The sequence below is a fragment of the Malus sylvestris genome, chromosome 13, assembly GCF_916048215.2.
Source record: "Malus sylvestris chromosome 13, drMalSylv7.2, whole genome shotgun sequence".
Lineage (NCBI taxonomy): Eukaryota > Viridiplantae > Streptophyta > Magnoliopsida > Rosales > Rosaceae > Malus > Malus sylvestris.
Window position 1 is genome coordinate 31,989,467 of NC_062272.1, and position 19,412 is coordinate 32,008,878.

The 19,412-nt window shown below is 36.5% G+C and overlaps 1 protein-coding gene across 1 annotated transcript; it reads left to right on the forward strand.

Annotated features, from left to right (window-relative positions):
* Positions 1 to 8,376: 8,376 nt before the first annotated feature.
* Positions 8,377 to 16,802, forward strand: LOC126596844 (diacylglycerol kinase 4). The gene is made up of 12 exons (XM_050263499.1): positions 8,377 to 8,843; positions 9,673 to 9,795; positions 9,914 to 10,051; positions 10,131 to 10,216; positions 11,802 to 11,892; positions 12,586 to 12,658; positions 13,125 to 13,207; positions 13,584 to 13,654; positions 14,202 to 14,279; positions 14,623 to 14,710; positions 15,238 to 15,354; positions 16,335 to 16,802. Exons 1-12 carry the CDS (start codon positions 8,490 to 8,492, stop codon positions 16,497 to 16,499), a joined length of 1,467 nt encoding a protein of 488 aa, XP_050119456.1. The 5' UTR covers positions 8,377 to 8,489; the 3' UTR covers positions 16,500 to 16,802.
* Positions 16,803 to 19,412: the final 2,610 nt, after the last annotated feature.

Below are 19,412 nucleotides of genomic sequence, written 5' to 3' on the forward strand. Positions count from 1 at the left end.
AATGTTGTGTTTCAGGGAATTCTAAGCTTATTGTGAGCTTAGTGAGGTCCCAAGGAAGCTCGGAGTGCTTTATTTGAAGGTTTTGGACGTCGGGATCACTAGGTTCGATTTTGGCCGGTTTTGCTTGGAATTTTCCGGTGAGATTTAGTTGTTTTTGGAGCTTAAAAGTAGTGTATCGTGATTCTACATGTTTGGGGCTTCATTTTGGTATAAAATACGAAGAAAATGGTTGAGAAACGAAGGAGAACAAGGAGTTTCAAAGTTGGCCGGAAACCGGCCACCGGAAAGTTCAGTCCGGCGAGCCGAGGTTAGGGATGATGCGCGTGGGGGCGCGTGTCCCCGTGCCTGTCCCGGTGCGTGGGGGCGCGTGCGGCCTCAAAAAATTATCTAAAAATTTCTCGACGTCCGTGACGTCAAGTAGGTCGATGTGGTATATTCATATACCCAAATTGAGCATCGTATGAGAAGTTATTTCGAATTGTTGGTTATGTGTTTAAATTAACGTTTTTATAGTTGTTTCGCATATAGGTGACACCTATCCCGAGGACGAGCGCATCCAGGGACGTCACGAGGGTTACGACCCATCGACTTACCAGTGAGTGGGCAGTTTTGTTTTCGTATTACCTATATACTACTGTTTTTCTCAGAAAATGCGTTTATATGAAAATATGATTTAAATTGCCATGCATGCAATTGTTGAGATATTTGAATTGAGAATTGATGCATATATATGTGAAATGACGCGATGGACGCACAGGTGAGTTTTTACCTTATTCAGATGATTTATTTATGAGAATTGCATTGAAGCTCATAACCTGCACCCTAGGTGTTAGTGCTTATATTGTTATTCACCACACCGCACGCTCGTCTTGGATCCAAGTAGGTGGATGTCGTACAGACCATGTGAGGGTTCCGACATGCTAGTCGTATAGATCACTAGATGTGATTCCGACTAGTGGGTGACCTTAGTTATGCGCGCCGATGATTGATGAGAGAAGCACTAGAGCGTATTTATACACCTTTCATCGTACAGACTACCATATGTAGTTCTGAGTGACGTGCAGAGTTGGGCCGTATAGGTCACCGTGGTGACTCTGGCTGAGTGGGATGTTGAGCTATAGAATCAGCCGAACAGGACCATTGTAGGGTCTCCGGTTGATTTATTATTTCACCTGATTTATATTGATGCATTCTTATCATATTTTGGCATGGCATGGCATATTCTTTCTGAGATGTTATATTGATAGATGACGGGCTAAGTTTTGATGATATATGTATATATATATGTTTATATTCTATTTTCTGGGAAAGGATACAGGTTTTACGGAGAGGGGTTAGAAATGTTTTAAATGAAATGTTTTGGAAAATCTTTGGTTTTACTGACCCACTCATCTTTGTTTTGCGCCTCTCCAGGTTCTAGTTAGCAGTTGGTGGCTCTCGAGGTCTTTTTCGGCATTCTGACAGACGTACTGCATGTAGGACTCACCTGCGGGTGTTGTACTTTATTTATGGTCCTACTTGACTGCACTTAGACCTACGCTCTAAATTCGTGTGTTTATTTTATAACTCACTCTATTATGCTAGTAGGTTATTACTGCTAGTGACTGGTTTAAATTCCTTCTTATTTTTGTTATCTTGCTTCCGTGTCGCACTTCTGGCTACGTCACGCTCACGTGACGGCCAACACGCCTTGATTCTCCGAATCGGGGTGTGTCATCCGAGGATATAATCCTTACCCACACTACTGTACTTTACTTATGCTCTGACGTTACATGTGAAATGGGCTCATTCTTGCTCACAGCACACTCTTGTCTTTAGGTACTTTTAGGTTTAAATTTATTCACATTTTCCACATCATTATACTTTATGGTTTCGTCACCTTCCAGGTGTCGGCCAGCACAGCTCGATTCGGAGTCCTAGTGGACATTCCGGGTTGGGGTGTGTCAATACACTGTCAAACTGATTTTATAAGTCAAGAGAAATATTACTAGATTGTGTTATTAAGTAGTTCTGTTTATTTGAAACGTATTTATTAAGTATGCTTGCTAATTATTCAACGCGCATCACGTGTTTCTACATGCTTTTATCAGTTTTGGGAGAGTTGAATCATAAAATCACATTAAAATGTACAAGAAAGCATTGAATTAAACAATCAGAGGTCTTGTTGAGTTGAATAATCAAATTAATCTCATGGTAGACATTGGCAAAGCCATAAATTATTAGTAGCTGGGTGAAATTTAAAATGATAAAAGGTCGAAAAAAATATATAGACAACCAAATGCTTTTAGATAGTAGACAATATTAATATTGTTTATAATGTATCGATATAAACAAGTTACAATTGTTACCGGTGATGTTTTATGTCATGAAATCGTCGCATAATAAATTCATTATCAATAAAAGAAAAAATATATCTCAATGTGAACAACCATACTGACACACCCCGACCCGGAAGGTCCACTAAGACTCCGAATCGAGCTGTGCTAGCCGACACCTGGAAGGTGACAAAACCATAAAGTGTGATGATGTGGAAATATTGTGAATAAATTTAAACCTAAGAGTGCCTAAATACCAAAGTGCACTAGTGAGCGGGAATGAACCCACTTCACACGTGACGTTAGAGCATAAGCAAGTACAGAAGAGTGAATTAAGAATCATACCCTCAAAATAATCTCCAATACTAAAAATCGCCACGATTCCTCGACGATAAGAAGGCTCAGCTAAGAAGACCTGAAAGGTGAAGACAAGACAAAGGTAAGTGGCCCAGTAGATAAAATTTTAATAGAAACCATATAAATTTCTATAACCCCTCGCTACAACGCCTGTAAAATTTCCAAAATTAGAATATAAAAATATCCATCTATATATATATATATATATATATATATATATATATATATTAGTTCAAGTCATGCTTCACATATTTATAATCACATGCTAACTTATCGCATATTCATTACGTCTGCTAGCTTATCATGTATTCACCACATATGCTAGCTCATCACGTATATTCATTATATATATGCTAGCATTTCACCATATATAGGCTAGCATCTAAGTCGGAGTCACCTCTAGTGACCTATACGACATATTCATATCTTATCAATCATGACTAGCATGCAAGTCGGAGTCACCTCTAGTGACCTATACGACATATCGGTATCTCATAACACATCTCATCAATCATGGCTAGCATATAAGTTGGAGTCACCTCTAGTGACCTACACGACATATTGATATCTCACCACATATCTCATCAATCATGGCTAGCACATAAGTCGGAGTCACCTCTAGTGACCTATATGACATATTCATATCTCTTCACATATCTCATCAATCATGGCTAGCATATATAAGTCAGAGTCACCTCTAGTGACCTCTATGACATATTCATATCTCATCAATCATGGCTAGCATATAAGTCGGAGTCACCTCTAGTGACCTATACGACATATTGATATCTCATCACATCTCTCATCAGTTCCACTAATATCGTATACTTACTTGAATTTACCTAAACTTACCTGAACTTACCTGTGTGTCCTGTGTTCACCTTTGCACTTCAGAGCGTTCACAGTACCACAATTATATATATATATATATATATATATGCAAACAATTCAACTCATCATTTAAGCATTATTCAATAGGCATGGCATTTTTAAAGTATAAATCATTTAATTGCATTTTCTGGGAAAAACATCAAGTGTATATATATATATATATCCTTAAAATCAAAAGCCCACACACATTTCTTAATTCCTTAAACAAGGCTATGATCTCGATTATTTAATCTCATTTCTTATATGGCTGCATCTAACGTCTTGTTAGACTGCCTACGTACCCTAAGCAGGGATCAAGCCATTCGTAGTTCACAATAATCATTTATAGTAATACGCACATGGATATATCACGATGAAATCTAAACTCAACCATCTCATAGTATTTTATAACATATAAATATATATATGTCATGGTATTAATTTCTCAGTTTTATTTAAAAGCATTTATAGAATTATAAATCATGAAACATAAGATGAGCAAGGAAAGATCCACTCACCTGGAGTCCGCGCTACAACTTCCTAGCACGAACATCGAGGCGTCACAAACGATCGGCGCATGTGACCAATTATCAAACCATATCTCAGAATTCTCGTTGATACAATACATAACTTACATCGCACATAAGTCTACGCAATTCGGTCCAGAAGATCTACAACTCAGATCTTTGATCCGTAATTTCCAAGGATCCACATTATGCTTCTAGAATAACATACTAAAGTTTCGGAATGATCCAACGGTCGAATCTCCGCCAATTGCCAAAACCAAGTGGCGGTTAACATTTTATTTTACGAACATACAAATCCAATTCGAGGAGATCCATATGTCGGATTCCCAATCCGTAAGTTTCTATATTCCTCAAATATTATGAATAATAACCTATTAAAGTTTGATGACGATCCAACGGTCGGATCGTCGATTCATACAATGGCCTATTAACGTATCTTAGAGAATTTTGGTTCTAACGATCAATCTACATCATTCAATTCTCAAAACTGAATTCAAGGCATCTGATATAGCCTAAAAATAGCATTGGCAGCCCTTGGGCCATGCGCCGCCGCACTCGCCGCAGTAGGTGGCAGTTGGTTGCCTCGACTTGCCAGAAAAATCAACTATTTCTAAAAATTACCAAAATTTGCAGATTTGAAGATCTCAATGAGTAGAACAACTTTCATACCTATGACCAAGGTCAATTTGGTCTAGAAAGGCTCCAAATTTTATCAAAATCCATCGGAACCCTAGAATTGGGTGTGCTTCAATTCGACCTCCAAACGTGTTCCGACACCTCCACCACTGCTTGGGCTTTGTTTTTGGGTTCAAGGGGGGTCTAATGGTGGTGGTGGTTGATGGGATTTGCTTCAGAAATGGTGGATTGCCGCCACCCCACCTCCGACGCACTACCTTGAAAAACCCTTCAATTACCTTTAAATTCCTTCCAATTTTGGGTGATAATGGGAAAAGGAAGGGATAGATGATGATTGGGAGTGATGACTTGGTCCAATTCGTGAGAAATCCAGTGGAAAACCACTGGAAAATATGGAGAAGTGGACGGGTTTTGCACGGGTCACGGGTTGGGTACCCGTTCCCCCCCCCCTTTTTCCCCCGTTCCTCACTCTCCCTCCTTTCCCTCCTTTCTTCCCCCTCTGATTGGTCCCTCCATTCTCTCTTCTTTCTGGTTGGGCAGCGGCCCTTCTCTTTCTCTCCTCTTCTACTTCTTCTTCATGTTTTTTTTTCTTCCCCCTTTCCCGTCACATACACACACACACACCCATTCACACATATACACTTGTCCTCTTAATTAGTATGCCATAATATAATATAATTAGAAAGGTTATTTCTTCAAAATATTTTCGGTTCGTCACTCCAAATTCACTTCCGCTTGCGCATACCCGTTCATATCGTCAATTACCTCAAGAATACGCTAAAAGAATATTTAGTACATCTCACCACAAGCTAGTCAATGAGAGTCAAAACCTTCGTCTCTAGGGCGTTTTCGTAAATTCACATTTTAAAATTCATAAATTAATAAAATCTGGGACGGGTTGTCACACATACTATCACTTAACTATTGGTCTCTCATTTTGTTACACATTGGTGTTTTCATAGAAGCAGTTGCAACCATTAATATGAAAGTTCATATCATGAATATAAATTATAAATTGCCAAGTTGAATAGGAAGATTCATGTGGTCCAGACAATCAAAATCTTAAGGATAAATTGGGTGAAACGAACTATTTTTTTGTTGGTCAAAAGATGCAAAATTATTCACCGGACTCAAACATTTCATATAAAGAAGCAACTTGGTATTTACCTAATTGAAGCGATCATTTAATTCTTTTAGTTGCATATTAAGGATTTGAAAATAGAAGTCCACACAATAGTAAATGAAGTTTGTGATTCTTGTAGCTTTACATTTTGATTTTCCATGTGCGAAATGAAAATCCTCAATGTTAAGAACATTAATATAATTTTCTTCACAAACTTTTGTACATCACGAAACACGTCCTTAAAGTCACATTAGAAATTTGTTAAAAGTAATGATGACTAGAAAAAAATACACAAATTTGAGTATGAAATAACCTCTCTCTATATTGTTTTAACAACATTAAGGTATATTTATGTAAAGAAAGTCTTATTTTATGTGGTATTTTGTGGGTACAGTTTATCTAAAATATTTCATTGAAGCACTTATTGTAACATTCCACATCGCCCAGGGGAGTGAATCTTGTAAGCCTTATATGTATATTCTCATCTCTACCTAACACGAGGCCTTTTGGGAGCTCACTAGCTTCGGGTTCCATAGGAACTCCGAAGTTAAGTGAGTTCTCGCGAGAGTAATCCCATAATAGGTGACCCACTAGGAAGTTCTCGTGTGAGTTCCCAGAAACAAAACCGTGAGGGCGTGGTCGGGGTCCAAAGCGGACAATATTGTGCTACAATGGAGTCAAGCTCGGGATATGTTGGAGGCCCGGGCCGGGATGTGACACTTATGGCTTTAAAGACATATCACGTCCAAAACAATATAATTAGACTCTTCATTCATTGAATTAACAATACATGTAGTGATAGAATAGTCAGAAGATAACTCATGTGGTAAAAAAAATTAGGATTTAAACGCTTATGGTGAAGTTCATTAAGATATAGGCATAAAATTGAAAGTTCTGTCATCTTTTTGTTAATTATTAACATGTGAGGTAAATTTGTGTTTTTATTCCTTTAAACTTATTATGTGTTCAGCCTTCAAACTCAATACAAAGAAGGAAAAAGAAAAAAAAAAAACCATTCAATGTTCCTCCAAATTTGAACTTGAATCGAACTTAAATAGTATATTGAAATCATAGTGTCGAACTTTGAAACTGAGACGTTGCGATAAGATGAGATTCTCCATGGGAAATCAAAGTGGGTTTGAGTGAAAAATCTTACCAGGGTTGTTGAGTTTTGATTATTGAAAGGGTTTTATGGATGGAATTTCTTGTTTTGATTTTTAAATGATATTGATTTTAATTAAGCCTTTGATTGTTATTTGGTTTTAATACCGTAGAATTATGGTGCGACATTCCCTTCCACTCTTCTCATAGTCATCGATGTGGTCATCGATGTGGGTGTGGCTATTCAAACACGAGCCAAATTTCTTTGATTTCCATCGATGATTTAGTTTGCCCTCAACTTAATTTTCAATTTTATTTCAAACAATCAACGCGTACATATCGTGTTTCATCATTTCAAATTGAGAGAGAACTATGAAAGGGTTTTTTTTTTTTTTTTTTTTTTTTGGTCTGAACAAAGGGTAAAGACGATAAAATGACTAATTTAGCCTTACATGCGAGACTTCACATGCGGTTAAAGTTGACGGAACTTTTAATTTTGGGCTTAAATTCTAACGGACTTCACAACAGAGTCTAAATCCTTTTTATTTTTTTTCCTAATCACACGGTATTTTGACTATTCTATCACCACAAGGGGTATTAATTCAGGTAGGCCTAATTTAAAATTTAAATTTTTTAGTGAGGTGTAGGTAGAAATTGAAGTGAACTGAAATAGGAGGTGATGTTTAAATAGGAAAAACTCTGATCGGAAAATGCAATTTGTTATTTGTGAAATTTGCATTCGAGTTTTGACTCTCCTGAGAGTTTGAAGGAATAAGATTCTTTGCCCTCCTATTTTCATTTCTTTTCCTCCCCTCTTTTCTTTTTGTCTTTCTCTCTAAAAAATTAATACAAAATGTTAACATGACTTAATCGTAACCATTTAAATAGGGAAGGAAGAAAGGAGAGATATTAGCAGGAGAACGAATTCTCTTTCGAATTTGAAATAGATGTCCTAACTATAGAGGCTGAGGGTCTACTGTATCCAAAATTTCGTGTCTCCAATATGATTTTGTGACATGTTTAATCTTATTATTATTGCTTCCAATATAAAATTTAAAATCGTTAATGTTTTGTAAAGTTTAATAATACGTGTCCCAAAATCAGACAGAAGACACAAACATAGATGAGAGATTTTTCAATGTGATTATCAGATGAAGTGGCACATCATTATGCAAATTGTGGGATATATTTGTTAAAAAGTTAATAACTTTAAAAATAAAATTTTTCACCATTTATGTAAAACACGTGGTGTATCACTCGTGTTCCGATCACAATAAAAAATTTATCCACAGTAACAGCATACCCTCAGCCAACTTTTTTTTTTTTTTTTTTTTTTGAGAAACAACCCTCAGCCAACTATAGACGGCCAAGAATAGAAACTAAGTAATATATTATTACTCAATACTTGAATAAAATATTGTTGAATAAAGCTGGGAGCCACGTTATTCTTCTCCCATTGGCACTCTTTGGAAATTCAATTACAAACGCGCTTGGTAGAGAGGTAGAGAGAGAGAGAGAGAGGTAGAGAGACAAAAAGCAGAGAGAAAGATAGAGAGCGAAATGGATTCTCCGTCGTCGTCGACGACGCGGATCACCGCGCGATCGTCGATGATCGACTCTTTCAGGGGCTGTACCCTATCGGGTATGACGATTGACAAGGAGGAGCTCAAGAAGAAGCTCTTGATGCCGCAGTACCTCCGCTTCGCTATGCGCGATTCTATACGGTTAAAGGACCCAAGAGCCGGCGAGAGCCGCCTTCCGGGAAGTCGAGACCTCGTCGCCACCGCCGCCGTCGAAAATGTGGAGGAAACGCCGCCGGAGTCGCCCATGGTTGTGTTTATAAATCCGCGAAGCGGTGGAAGATACGGGCCTATGCTCAAGGAGAGGCTCCAACTGCTGATGGGTGAAGAACAGGTACCATTAATTTACTTCAAGTTAATTCGATTGGCATTGACTGCACCCTTTGAATTTTGGTTTATTTTTCGTTTTTCAGCCGACCCATTTGATTTTTTTGGTTTTTCTGGCGACCCATTTGAGAATTTGATTTATAATTTGATTTTCTCAGGAACTGGAAAAAATCCATTTATGATGTATTTGTGCGTGCATGAATTTACGTGTTTGTGTCTGTTTTCCTTACTGCATACGTAGGGTTATGGGGGATTTTTGGTTAAGTATGATAATTATTGTCCTTTTTTTTTGAAAAAAAATTTTGGTTTTTTTGTGTTTATATTTTACCTTAAGGGGTGAGTTTATTACTTCGATAGTTTATGTAATGTAATGAACATATTGTGGTTGTTCGGAGGAAGTAAAGGATTTATCAGGTTTGTTTTAAATAAAGGAAGCAGAGGAAGAAAGTGGCGTTGGACTGTTTTGCAATTTTTGCTAGTTAACCTTAGTTCTGTTTGATCGTTACGACTATAATGAGGTTAGAAATGCTTTGATATATCACTGAACAGGGTTGGCTAAAATGGTGCCATCATCTTCTTAATCAGGCTTTAGATTCAATTAAAATTGAATTCCCCCTTGTGATTTCACTTGTTTGTTGAATCGAGTTCAGTAGACAAAGTGGTTACTGTCTCCTAAATTACTAAATGCTGAATGGAAAAACACTTGTGGAACTAAAACCATCTAGCTTGAAATTCTGCAGTAGCCTAATGTATTTTTTATTCTGTAGAGGGTTTCTTCATATTTGTCTTTAATCTGTGCAAACTATTGCTTGAATTGGAAATAATTTGTCATGCAGGTTTTTGACCTCTCAGATGTGAAGCCTCATGAATTTGTTCAGTATGGGTTGGGTTGTCTAGAGTTATTGGCTGATCTTGGTGACGTTTGTGCCAAAGAGTGTCGTCAAAAGATCAGGGTTATGGTATGACATTGCGGCACATTTACTTAAAGCTCATATTATATGATCATTCTGAGTTTAGCATCTAGTGAAATCCTACAACATTTAAGTTTGACACGTAGCATATTGGAATTTTGGGCAGGTTGCAGGGGGTGATGGTACAGTGGGTTGGGTACTTGGTTGCCTATATGAACTCAACAGACAGGGTTTGGAACCAGTTCCTCCAGTAGGAGTTATTCCACTTGGCACGGGAAATGATCTTTCCAGGAGTTTTGGTTGGGTAAGTTTTGTAATGAATTTTTAGTTTGTGGAAGATTTTTCCTGCATTATTGAGCAATGGGTATACATATTTTCACCAGGGTGGTTCATTCCCTTTTGCATGGAAATCAGCCATTAAAAAAACTCTATTCAGGGCTACTGCAGGTCCAATATGCCGTTTGGATAGGTAAGCTGTATTATTAGGTAATGGTTGTATGTGTTCAATTAGAAGGCTAGTAAAATGAAGCCTTTCTCTAACCATGTCCAGTACATGATTTTTCCTAGCTAGTGACTTAGTGGTCAGTGAATTTAGAAGTTGTGTGCAGCTATTGTACTGAAATTTAATTTGATTGAGGATCTCTAGTCCTTCACTGTGAATGTTCATACCTACAACGTACAATTAATTTTAACTGTTTGATGTGTTTTTGAATCTTGACTTCAATCAACTCTGCATTTCATCTTTGAGTGCATTCCATATCCGTGCATAATGCATTCCATATCTGTGCATGTGTGTCACTCTCATTTGCTGGTTCAGTTTTGTTAGAGAGTTGATTGCATTTGAGATGTGGGTTCCTTCTTTCCCCTCTTTTCCCTTGCAAACTATGTTGTGGTTCCAAAACATAGTGAATTGAGTTTAAATCAATCTTTTGCATTCTACTTGTAGATTTTAATCCCCCTTAGTTGATCTTATTTATTGATAGTCTCCGTTGTTATGCAAACGTATAAGATGATGCTTTGTGAGTATATGAACAATAAAGTAGACACGCCACACTCAAACACAAAGAATTTAGTGAGGTTCGGCGAACTTTGCCTACTCCTCATGTGATCTCTCCTGAGAAATCACCTGCACTATGGAGAATAACAACTCGGTTACAAGAACGTATTGAAAACCCTTATGCTAAACCCCAAAGCCTTGCTTTAGATCTCTCTAATACTCTTGGCTCTCTACCTTGTATTCTCTGTGCTGTTTGTGTTAATAAACAGCCCCCAACAAGCCTAGTTCATAGACTGATGGTCACATGCGTTACAAGTATAGACTTCTTGAATCCTTTTAGAATAGGGAAAACTAACTTATTTCCTAATCCTAAACTGATTGGGATTACAAAGAAAACCTATTTCCCAATTCTTATGGGAAATATCCAGTGCACATTCCTTTACTTCTTTCCCTACACCAATTGGAAACCTAAACCTGGTTGGCCTTGGTATTTTGACGAGCCAAATCGCAACAATGATAACATCCTTTAAAGTGTTTTTTATTTTCTTCTTTCCTTTATTCCCCCCCCCCCTCTAAAGGAAGAGCACAAAGACATTTTATTCTTCTGTACATTTTATTTTTCCTAAAAGGATCTTACCTAATAAATCTTTTGCCTAATGGATATTTGGTATTATTTGTTGGTCACTCAGGATTTCTGTTATGGTATAGGCAAGTTTAACGTTATGCTTGTAACTAGGTTCAGAAAGAAAGTGATGAAAAAGAAAGAAATATATATGAAACTTATGGTACGGTTCCTTTTGGTTTGCAAATATTGTTATAATGAATATTGAGAACCTACATAGTTTCTCAAATGTCTATTGAGTTTCATGTGTTATTCTCTCTCCCTCTCTAGTTTAATATGATATGGCCCATTATTTTGTGCATTTCTTGTATGTATATATTTTGGAAAAAGGCATCATTATTAACCAACTCTGATGGTATTTAACAGTAACACTATTTTAGTTCTGGTTTGTTCCAGCCAGCAGTTTTATTTATATTTGCTTTTCTTATGGTGCAGTTGGCATATTGTGCTGTCAATGCCAGCCGGTACAGAAATGGACCCACCCCATTCTTTGAAGCTTACTGAAGAATGCGCTCTTGATGAGACTGTAAGTCTAGTTACTCTTGACGAGCTACTCTTATTGGGTAACCTTTTGAATTCTTAATTTCTACAAGTCATAGTTTTAAACAGGGCCGAAGGGGTAGAGGAAGACCTAGGAAAACTTTGGAAGAGACTTTAAGAAAAAACTTAAGAGTACTTGGATCTAATGGAGGACATGACGCAGAACCGAGTGCAATGGCATTCTAGGATTCATATAGCCGACCCCACTTAGTAGGAAAAGGCTTTGTTGTTGTTGTTGTTGTAATAGTTTTATTCAGATGTCAAATACTGTGAAAATACGTGTTCTTGTTTTTGAGTTACTCTACTGGGTAAAATGAATGTTTATATTGCTCAATTCTTGTGAACTGATGACATTATCTTTTCTAAATAAGATAATCTATTGGAAACTTAAAAAAAGACTCTTTCTGGCAAAGCAATTTATATTATTATTTTGAAAAATTGAATATTAGGTTCTGATGAAAGGCGGCCTTCATATCTCCATTATCACTTTTACCTCTTGTTCTCCTTGTGTAATCTTTATATTGTTAACTTCTCTGCACTCAATGAATCTTTATACGATTAAATTTTATTCTAATTTCTTAAGTTTCTGGCCTGATAAGCTTACTAGAATCACCTACATCACATGCCAAAGGATACCATGATTTTATACCATATGTTTGACACATTTTAGTGACTGCAGGGTTTGGAAAAAGGAGATTTGCCTGAGAAAACTACTTGCCACGAAGGAGTGTTTTATAATTACTTCAGCATAGGTATGTTGACTTCATTGGTTTAGGATTTTATTAGAACACATATTCTAAAAGGTGTTCGTACTAAGCATATTAGTAGAATGTTAAACTAGAATTATCATTGTATTGAACGCATATACTCTTGTGTTCATGCCATGTTTTTTTCTTTTCCAGTAAGGAATTGCACTTGTAGAGATCACCCTATTGTATTCACAATGGATTTAGTTGGATACAGTTGTATATTCTACATATATTGTTCAGGTGTCAAGATGTCCCTTACGTCTATATCTTTGAACAAATTTCTAGATATCTTGAGTAAAGAATGTTTAACATCTAAATCTAGGCCTGTTCCCTAAACCCCTTTACATAAGATGAAATTCTGTTTGCAAAGATATTCTTATCAGAGAAAGATGATTTATACAATAAAAATATGTTTATTAGGTTATTGTTCTCCTTTACATGATCCTGTTTTCGTCATTTGGTTATACAGGAATGGATGCCCAAGTTGCGTATGGATTCCACCATTTACGAAATGAAAAACCGTATCTTGCACAAGGTCCAATTTCAAATAAGGTCTGGTCGAATGTCTTTTTTCTTTTATATATGATTTGAATATCCATTGGGGTGCAGTTTTATCAAAGATTTAATTTGCATGGCATTGTCGGAATATTAGAGTTGAGAACAGTGTCGATTTAAGCAATGTGTGTAATAATATTTTCCTTTTTGAACAGAAGAAAACATTGTTAGAAACTTGTCTGCTTTTTTTTCTTATAAGAATACTAGGAATATTATAATGTGAATTGCACATTTTCATTTGTTTTTACATCCAATCAAATCTTTGTATTAAATGATGAACCAAAGAATATTAATCTGTTTTTTGTTAATGAAATGCGGCTTTATTTGATAATGAACAGGCTTTATATTTTGACTGATCTATGTGTTATTGCAGTTGGTTTACTCAGGTTATAGTTGCACTCAAGGTTGGTTCTTCACACCTTGCACAAGTGATCCTGGTTTAAGGTTTGATATCTTTAAACTGAAGCAGTATTCATTTGCTTTGATGGTTTCTCTCGTTATTTTTTATACTAACAATTATCAACGTTGATTAAAAGAGATTTCTCTTTTGATCTGACTCTAATTTCTTTTTTATTTTCTAATATCACTTTATTAAAATTGAATTTTGTTTAAGATTCACTTGTAGTTCTGCTTCCTGTTGAAAGAATATAAAAGAGTTGTCCCATAATTGAGAATTATACATCCTTGAGTTTGTGCAGGAGGGTAAACGTGAACCCCTCCCCTAAAAAAAAAAACAAATGTTTTCACACCAGAGGGGAGCAGTGTGCTATGCAATCTACGGTTCTGGACAATTTTTTGCCTTATTCATTGTGTTTACATCCTGTTTTGTTCTTTTGTTGAATCACATGAGCAGCAAGAGTGTAAATTATCAATTCTACATGTGGAGGCTATTTAAATGCAGAGGCTAATTTTTACATAATGTAAAATTATCCAAATGTTTTAGTGCTCTCTGCATCTTCTGATGTGTATCCAATTATTTTTCTGGTTGTAGGGGACTAAAGAACATCTTAAGGATGCATGTCAAAAAGGTAAATTGCTCAGAGTGGGAGCAGATTCCAGTGCCTTCAAGGTACACTTTTGTTTCTTAAATCTTTTAGGGGTACAGTTCTGGAACATAGTTTTCTTTGCACATATAGTAGCTCTTAGTAATCTCTTTGGTTTTTCTAAGCATGCCACTTTTTCTTTTTCACCTTTTTATTTTAAACAAGTCATGGATCACTTGAACCCTGGAAAAGTAAACTATATATCACTCTCATCTATTTCTGTCCACATGTGCGTATTTGTTCCTTTATTTTTTATTTTCTCCTGAACGTAGAATAATTTAGAATAAAATGCTTGCAGACATGGAGTACTTTGAGCGAATTTTGTCCGTTATTTGCAATAGCTTATGTTGTTATTTTATCTTCTTTCAGCGTACGGGCAATTGTTGCTCTAAATCTTCATAACTATGGGAGTGGAAGAAATCCGTGGGGTAATCTGAAGCCAGAGTACTTGGAAAAGGTATTATATAGTTTATATACAAAATCATGTGGTGTTTGCCCACAGCATTCTATATATTTACACTTCAGCAATGAGCTGAGTAATCAACTTAAGCCTTGAATAATATCTAACAGTGGCTAACTACTCATAACTAATCTAGTCAAACAGTTTTGACTACGAACTAGTGGAATCTGACTGGCTAAATAACGGCTGACTAGGATCTGAGCTGGCAACTCTGTTGTACTAGGATAGGTTTTCAACACAAACATGTTTTGTTTTGTTGCTTGTGTTTTAAAGGTGGGAACTTTACTTGTGCAAATTTGTGTCTCGCATTTGTATTTTGTTAAACGCCTGGAAGTTTAGTTCATGTTTGTATACCAGTTACTTGGTTTTCATTAATTTTGTTTACACCGGATTTATGTTAGTAGTAGAATTTAAAGTTTTGATTATCATGCAACTTTTATTCAGTGTGCTCATTAAATCATGCTTATCGAGTTACTGCTGAATTCCAAGCTAATAATAGTTATCTTAAAACTTTATTGTTTCAGAGAGGCTTCGTGGAGGCCCATGCTGATGATGGCCTTCTTGAAGTTTTTGGCCTGAAACAAGGATGGCATGCATCTTTTGTTATGGTGGAACTCATCTCTGCAAAACACATTGCTCAGGTACAGCAACAGTGTCTTTCTTCATCCTATCATGTCAAGTTTTTACTCTTTAGCATGCAAAAAGTTTATGCGTTTTAGCATTTTTTTTATTTTTTTTAACAAACGATGTTATCTACACTAAGAGGGAGGGGGTGGGCTAAGCCTCACAATGGGCTAGCAATAATGTAGTTCAAATTTGCCTTTGGCAATAATCAAACCTAAGATCTCTCACTTTTACAAGTGAAGAGGAATACCATTAGACCGTTGTACTAAGTGACGCGTTTTAGCATATTAATAGCACCAGAATATTATTGTAAAAATATATGAATTTTGTGGGATTCGTTTTTGAACTATTGAATAATGACATTTGCTTTAGTGTTATCTTCTGCGGATTAAATTTTCTTCTACCTAATGAATTTATAGGCGATGCATGAAATTTTAGTCGAATATACCCCTGTGATGCAGGAAAATATCGATTCGTCTCATGAGCTTGCCTAAAAAACAAGATTAAGATGAAAGCTGTTTATTTCGTTGTGTACATGCATATAGCGGGTTTACTTGAGCAAAAAAAAAGAAATGAAATAGTTTCAAGTGTGTATTTGTCCTATTTGGGAATGCTGCAGCTGTTTCCTCTGGGTCACAGCTCCGAGAGAAAAAAATATATCAATTGTCTAAAGAACTTCAAAATGCAGCACAAAACGTGTGACAGATAAGGAATTTCCATCTAATACATCCTGCACAATAATTGTACTACACTAACAATATAGTTTTTTTTTCTGCAGGACTTACTAGATGGAATTTCCTTATCTGTCACACATTTTGTGTTGCATTTTGAAGTTGTTTAGACAATTGTCGAGATATGTATTTCTTTGTGAAGTTGTTGTACCTCTGGTTTTGCATGTTCCTTTGTGCAGAGTGATTGCCATTGTGGATTTTCGAAGCTCTATACTGTACGCATGCATCGTGATATGAACTTAACAACTTACTCTGTTGTTGATTAGGCGGCTGCAATTCGGTTGGAAGTTAGAGGTGGGGAATGGAGAAATGCATATATGCAAATGGACGGGGAACCATGGAAGCAGCCAATGCACGAGGAGTATTCAACGCTGGTGGAAATTACGAGGGTTCCGTTTCAATCACTGATGATTCATGGAGACGATCACTAAGATGATCAAGGAAGAAGACTCAACTCTTCTAAATCAGGGCTTGTACTCGGGTTGGGTGCGATCCTCACCTGAGAGTTTGTAAATTGTAATTCATTGGTATATGAATCTCTATTGCGGGTTGAAATCTCCGTCGGTTTTTCTGTTCAGCTGCGATGAGTAGTTTACATTATCTAGTGAGGATTAGTGGGTCAAAACGTTGTTAAGCGAAAAATGTATTGTGTAGCATTCCTCTGTTGTTGTTATGACTATATAGATTTCACATTTTTGCTAGTTTCAGTTAATATATTTCTGTTTTGATCGGCATTTAAACGTAGTGTATAAAATTTATTCGATACGGTTGATATTTCCATGAAAATATTCAAAAAATCAGGGAAAGATATGGAAATGGGGGGTGAAGTCTGAACTTCATCTTATATTGGAGAAACTCTTAAGTTTAAGCTAAAATCGACAAGTATCGTCGATATTTTTGACACATCTGTTAAGTATCGGAGAAATTCTTTATTTTTCATTCAAACCAATGCTTGATAATTTCTAAAGTTTCATTTTAAACTTCCATCATTTCCATCAAAGGCAACCGATATCAATATTCGATATTTTCGTCGATAATTCCACAAATTCACATGTCAATATTTCTACCGATACCAATATTTTAAACACTGTTTAAACGTAAATTGAGGGTATGTATTTTGTTCTTCCATTTCTTGAGTCATATTCTCATACCCTTCGTTCTCCTTTGCTCAAAGCTTTCTAAACCTTAAGCTTCTCACTTTTTTCAAAAGAAATATAATTTTCACACCTTTTTTAGCTTCTCACACACTCCTCGTTACCTTTTGCTCTCGGATTGAAGAAATCAAACTCAAACAACGAATAGGATTAAATGGAAGTGTGAGAAGTTAAAAATAATGTGTTTATCATTTCCCTTTATGTTATGAGCTTAGTTGGGAGTGTTTTTAAAATGGCTAAAAGTGTATTTGAAACCAATCTTTAGTGAAAATACAAGTAAATCTTATAAAAGCATTTGAATTACTTCGTGGAAGAAGCACATAAGTTATGCTTTTTACAGAAAGCACTTCAAGTGTTTTTAGAACCCAAACCCATTTTTATTAAAGGAAAACTAATGAAAATGGCTTGAAAACTTTGAGTTTTAATGATAAGGACAAAATAAAGGGTAAAGTGAATAGTATCAGGATTGACTTTTTAGTGTAAAAATTTGGTTTTTCGTTAAAGTGAACAGTACCGGGTGCTTTTCGTTAAAGTTCCCTTTTATTAAAGTGCTTTCAGTTATTGTAAAAGCACTTCCAAATAAGCTATATTTCTCTGGACCTCATGTTTATTGCCTATGAAAAAAGAAAGGGTTTTTATTACAAATGTTCCCTAAAATTGACACCCCATCAAGATGATCCTTGAATTTGAAAATCAATTAATGTCGTCCTGAATTTGGATGTTGCAGATCAATGTCGTCCTTTTGTCTGTATTAAGTTAAATTTTTTGTTAATGTGCCGACATGGCACATTTGGGCCCCACCACTCCAATATTATGGTGCCATGTGGATTAAAAAACAAAATTAATTTGTTAATTTAGCCCACTAATTCTCTCTCCCTTTACTCTCTCTCCTTCCCTCCCGTATGCTCTCTCCCTTCAACGCTGCAACAACGAACTAGCACCAAGGAGCGGCGCCGTTGTCCTCCGGTACCAACGACTCAAAAACTGATATTCCTAGAAGCCTATCTTCGTACCCTTCCAAACCTCTACCTTCATCAAATTCGAAGTTGAAAGGTTCGAATTTCAAATCTAAGCCGTGAAAGTTCGTGGGTTTTCTGGCCAAACCCACAATTCTCGTGGAGGAGCGCGGGCTGGGAAGATCAGACGGTGACAACGAATTCCCCTGGGGATTTTTAGAGAGTAATTTTGAGGGGGGTGTGTTGGTGCGTGGGGGATTGGGGTGTGTTTTTGTCTAGTTCTCTTTCATGGCGCATTCACCGCGCGTTCCATGTCTAGTGGTGGTGATGAAATCTGGAAGCCATAGCACAAACTTTTGTAGCTCTTTGCTGCTCTGGTTATGTTGGTGGGCTTTTGCCCTTTAATGAAAGTTAATACTTCCACACAAAAAAAAAAAAAAAAAAAAAAAAAAAGAAACCTATATAATTGAAATCAGGATTAAAATGTAATGAAATTTAAGCCAATTTGAAAAAATTGCAATGAGATAGCTATCAAGAATTGGAGTTGGAATTAGATTTGTAGAGCCGGATGCCCCGATTTAAGCCAAAAAGATGACGATTGTTGTGACAGCCCGTCCTGAAATATTTATTTTTCGACGGCATGAAATTACTTATATACCCTTGGATGTTGAGTTTTATTGTGGAGTGTGAGTTAGACTTAAGCTTGAGGACCAATTAGTTCTATTCCTAATTAATTGGATCCAATTAGAAATAAGATTTTGTTGGTTTTGGTTGGTGACCCCTTGGATGTTGAGTTTTATTGTGGAGTGTGAGTTAGACTTAAGCTTGAGGACCAATTAGTTCTATTCCTAATTAATTGGACCCAATTAGAAATAAGCTTTTGTTGGTTTTGGTTGGTGACCCACGTGGATACACACTCTCTCTTTCTCTCTCCCCGTTGACACACTCTCTCTCTCTCCTTCCTCTCGGGTTTCTTTCCATTTTTTCGTACAACGTACGGACCAATTTCAAAACCCCTTGATCACTCACAGATCGAGGCTAAAGTTAGTGTCTTTGAGTTCTTGGCAAGCTAAGGATCACAACCATACCTTTCTTTAGACGTGAAACCCTCGTTTTCCCGAGAACCCAGATTCGAGGTACTGTTCATGCACACGTAAATGTGAAGTTTTTAGAAGATTTTAAGCCTCTAGGAAGCTTTAGAGCGTCTTCACGAAGCTCGGAGAAGAAAAACGAG

Bases quoted from the DNA above. Each gene is read 5' to 3' on its own strand.
- LOC126596844 (XM_050263499.1), top strand. From the start codon at position 8,490: ATGGATTCTCCGTCGTCGTCGACGACGCGGATCACCGCGCGATCGTCG. The intron at 11,893-12,585 runs GTAAGTCTAGTT...TAGTGACTGCAG, and splicing joins AATGCGCTCTTGATGAGACT to GGTTTGGAAAAAGGAGATTT. The intron at 15,355-16,334 runs GTACAGCAACAG...GTTGTTGATTAG, and splicing joins CTGCAAAACACATTGCTCAG to GCGGCTGCAATTCGGTTGGA.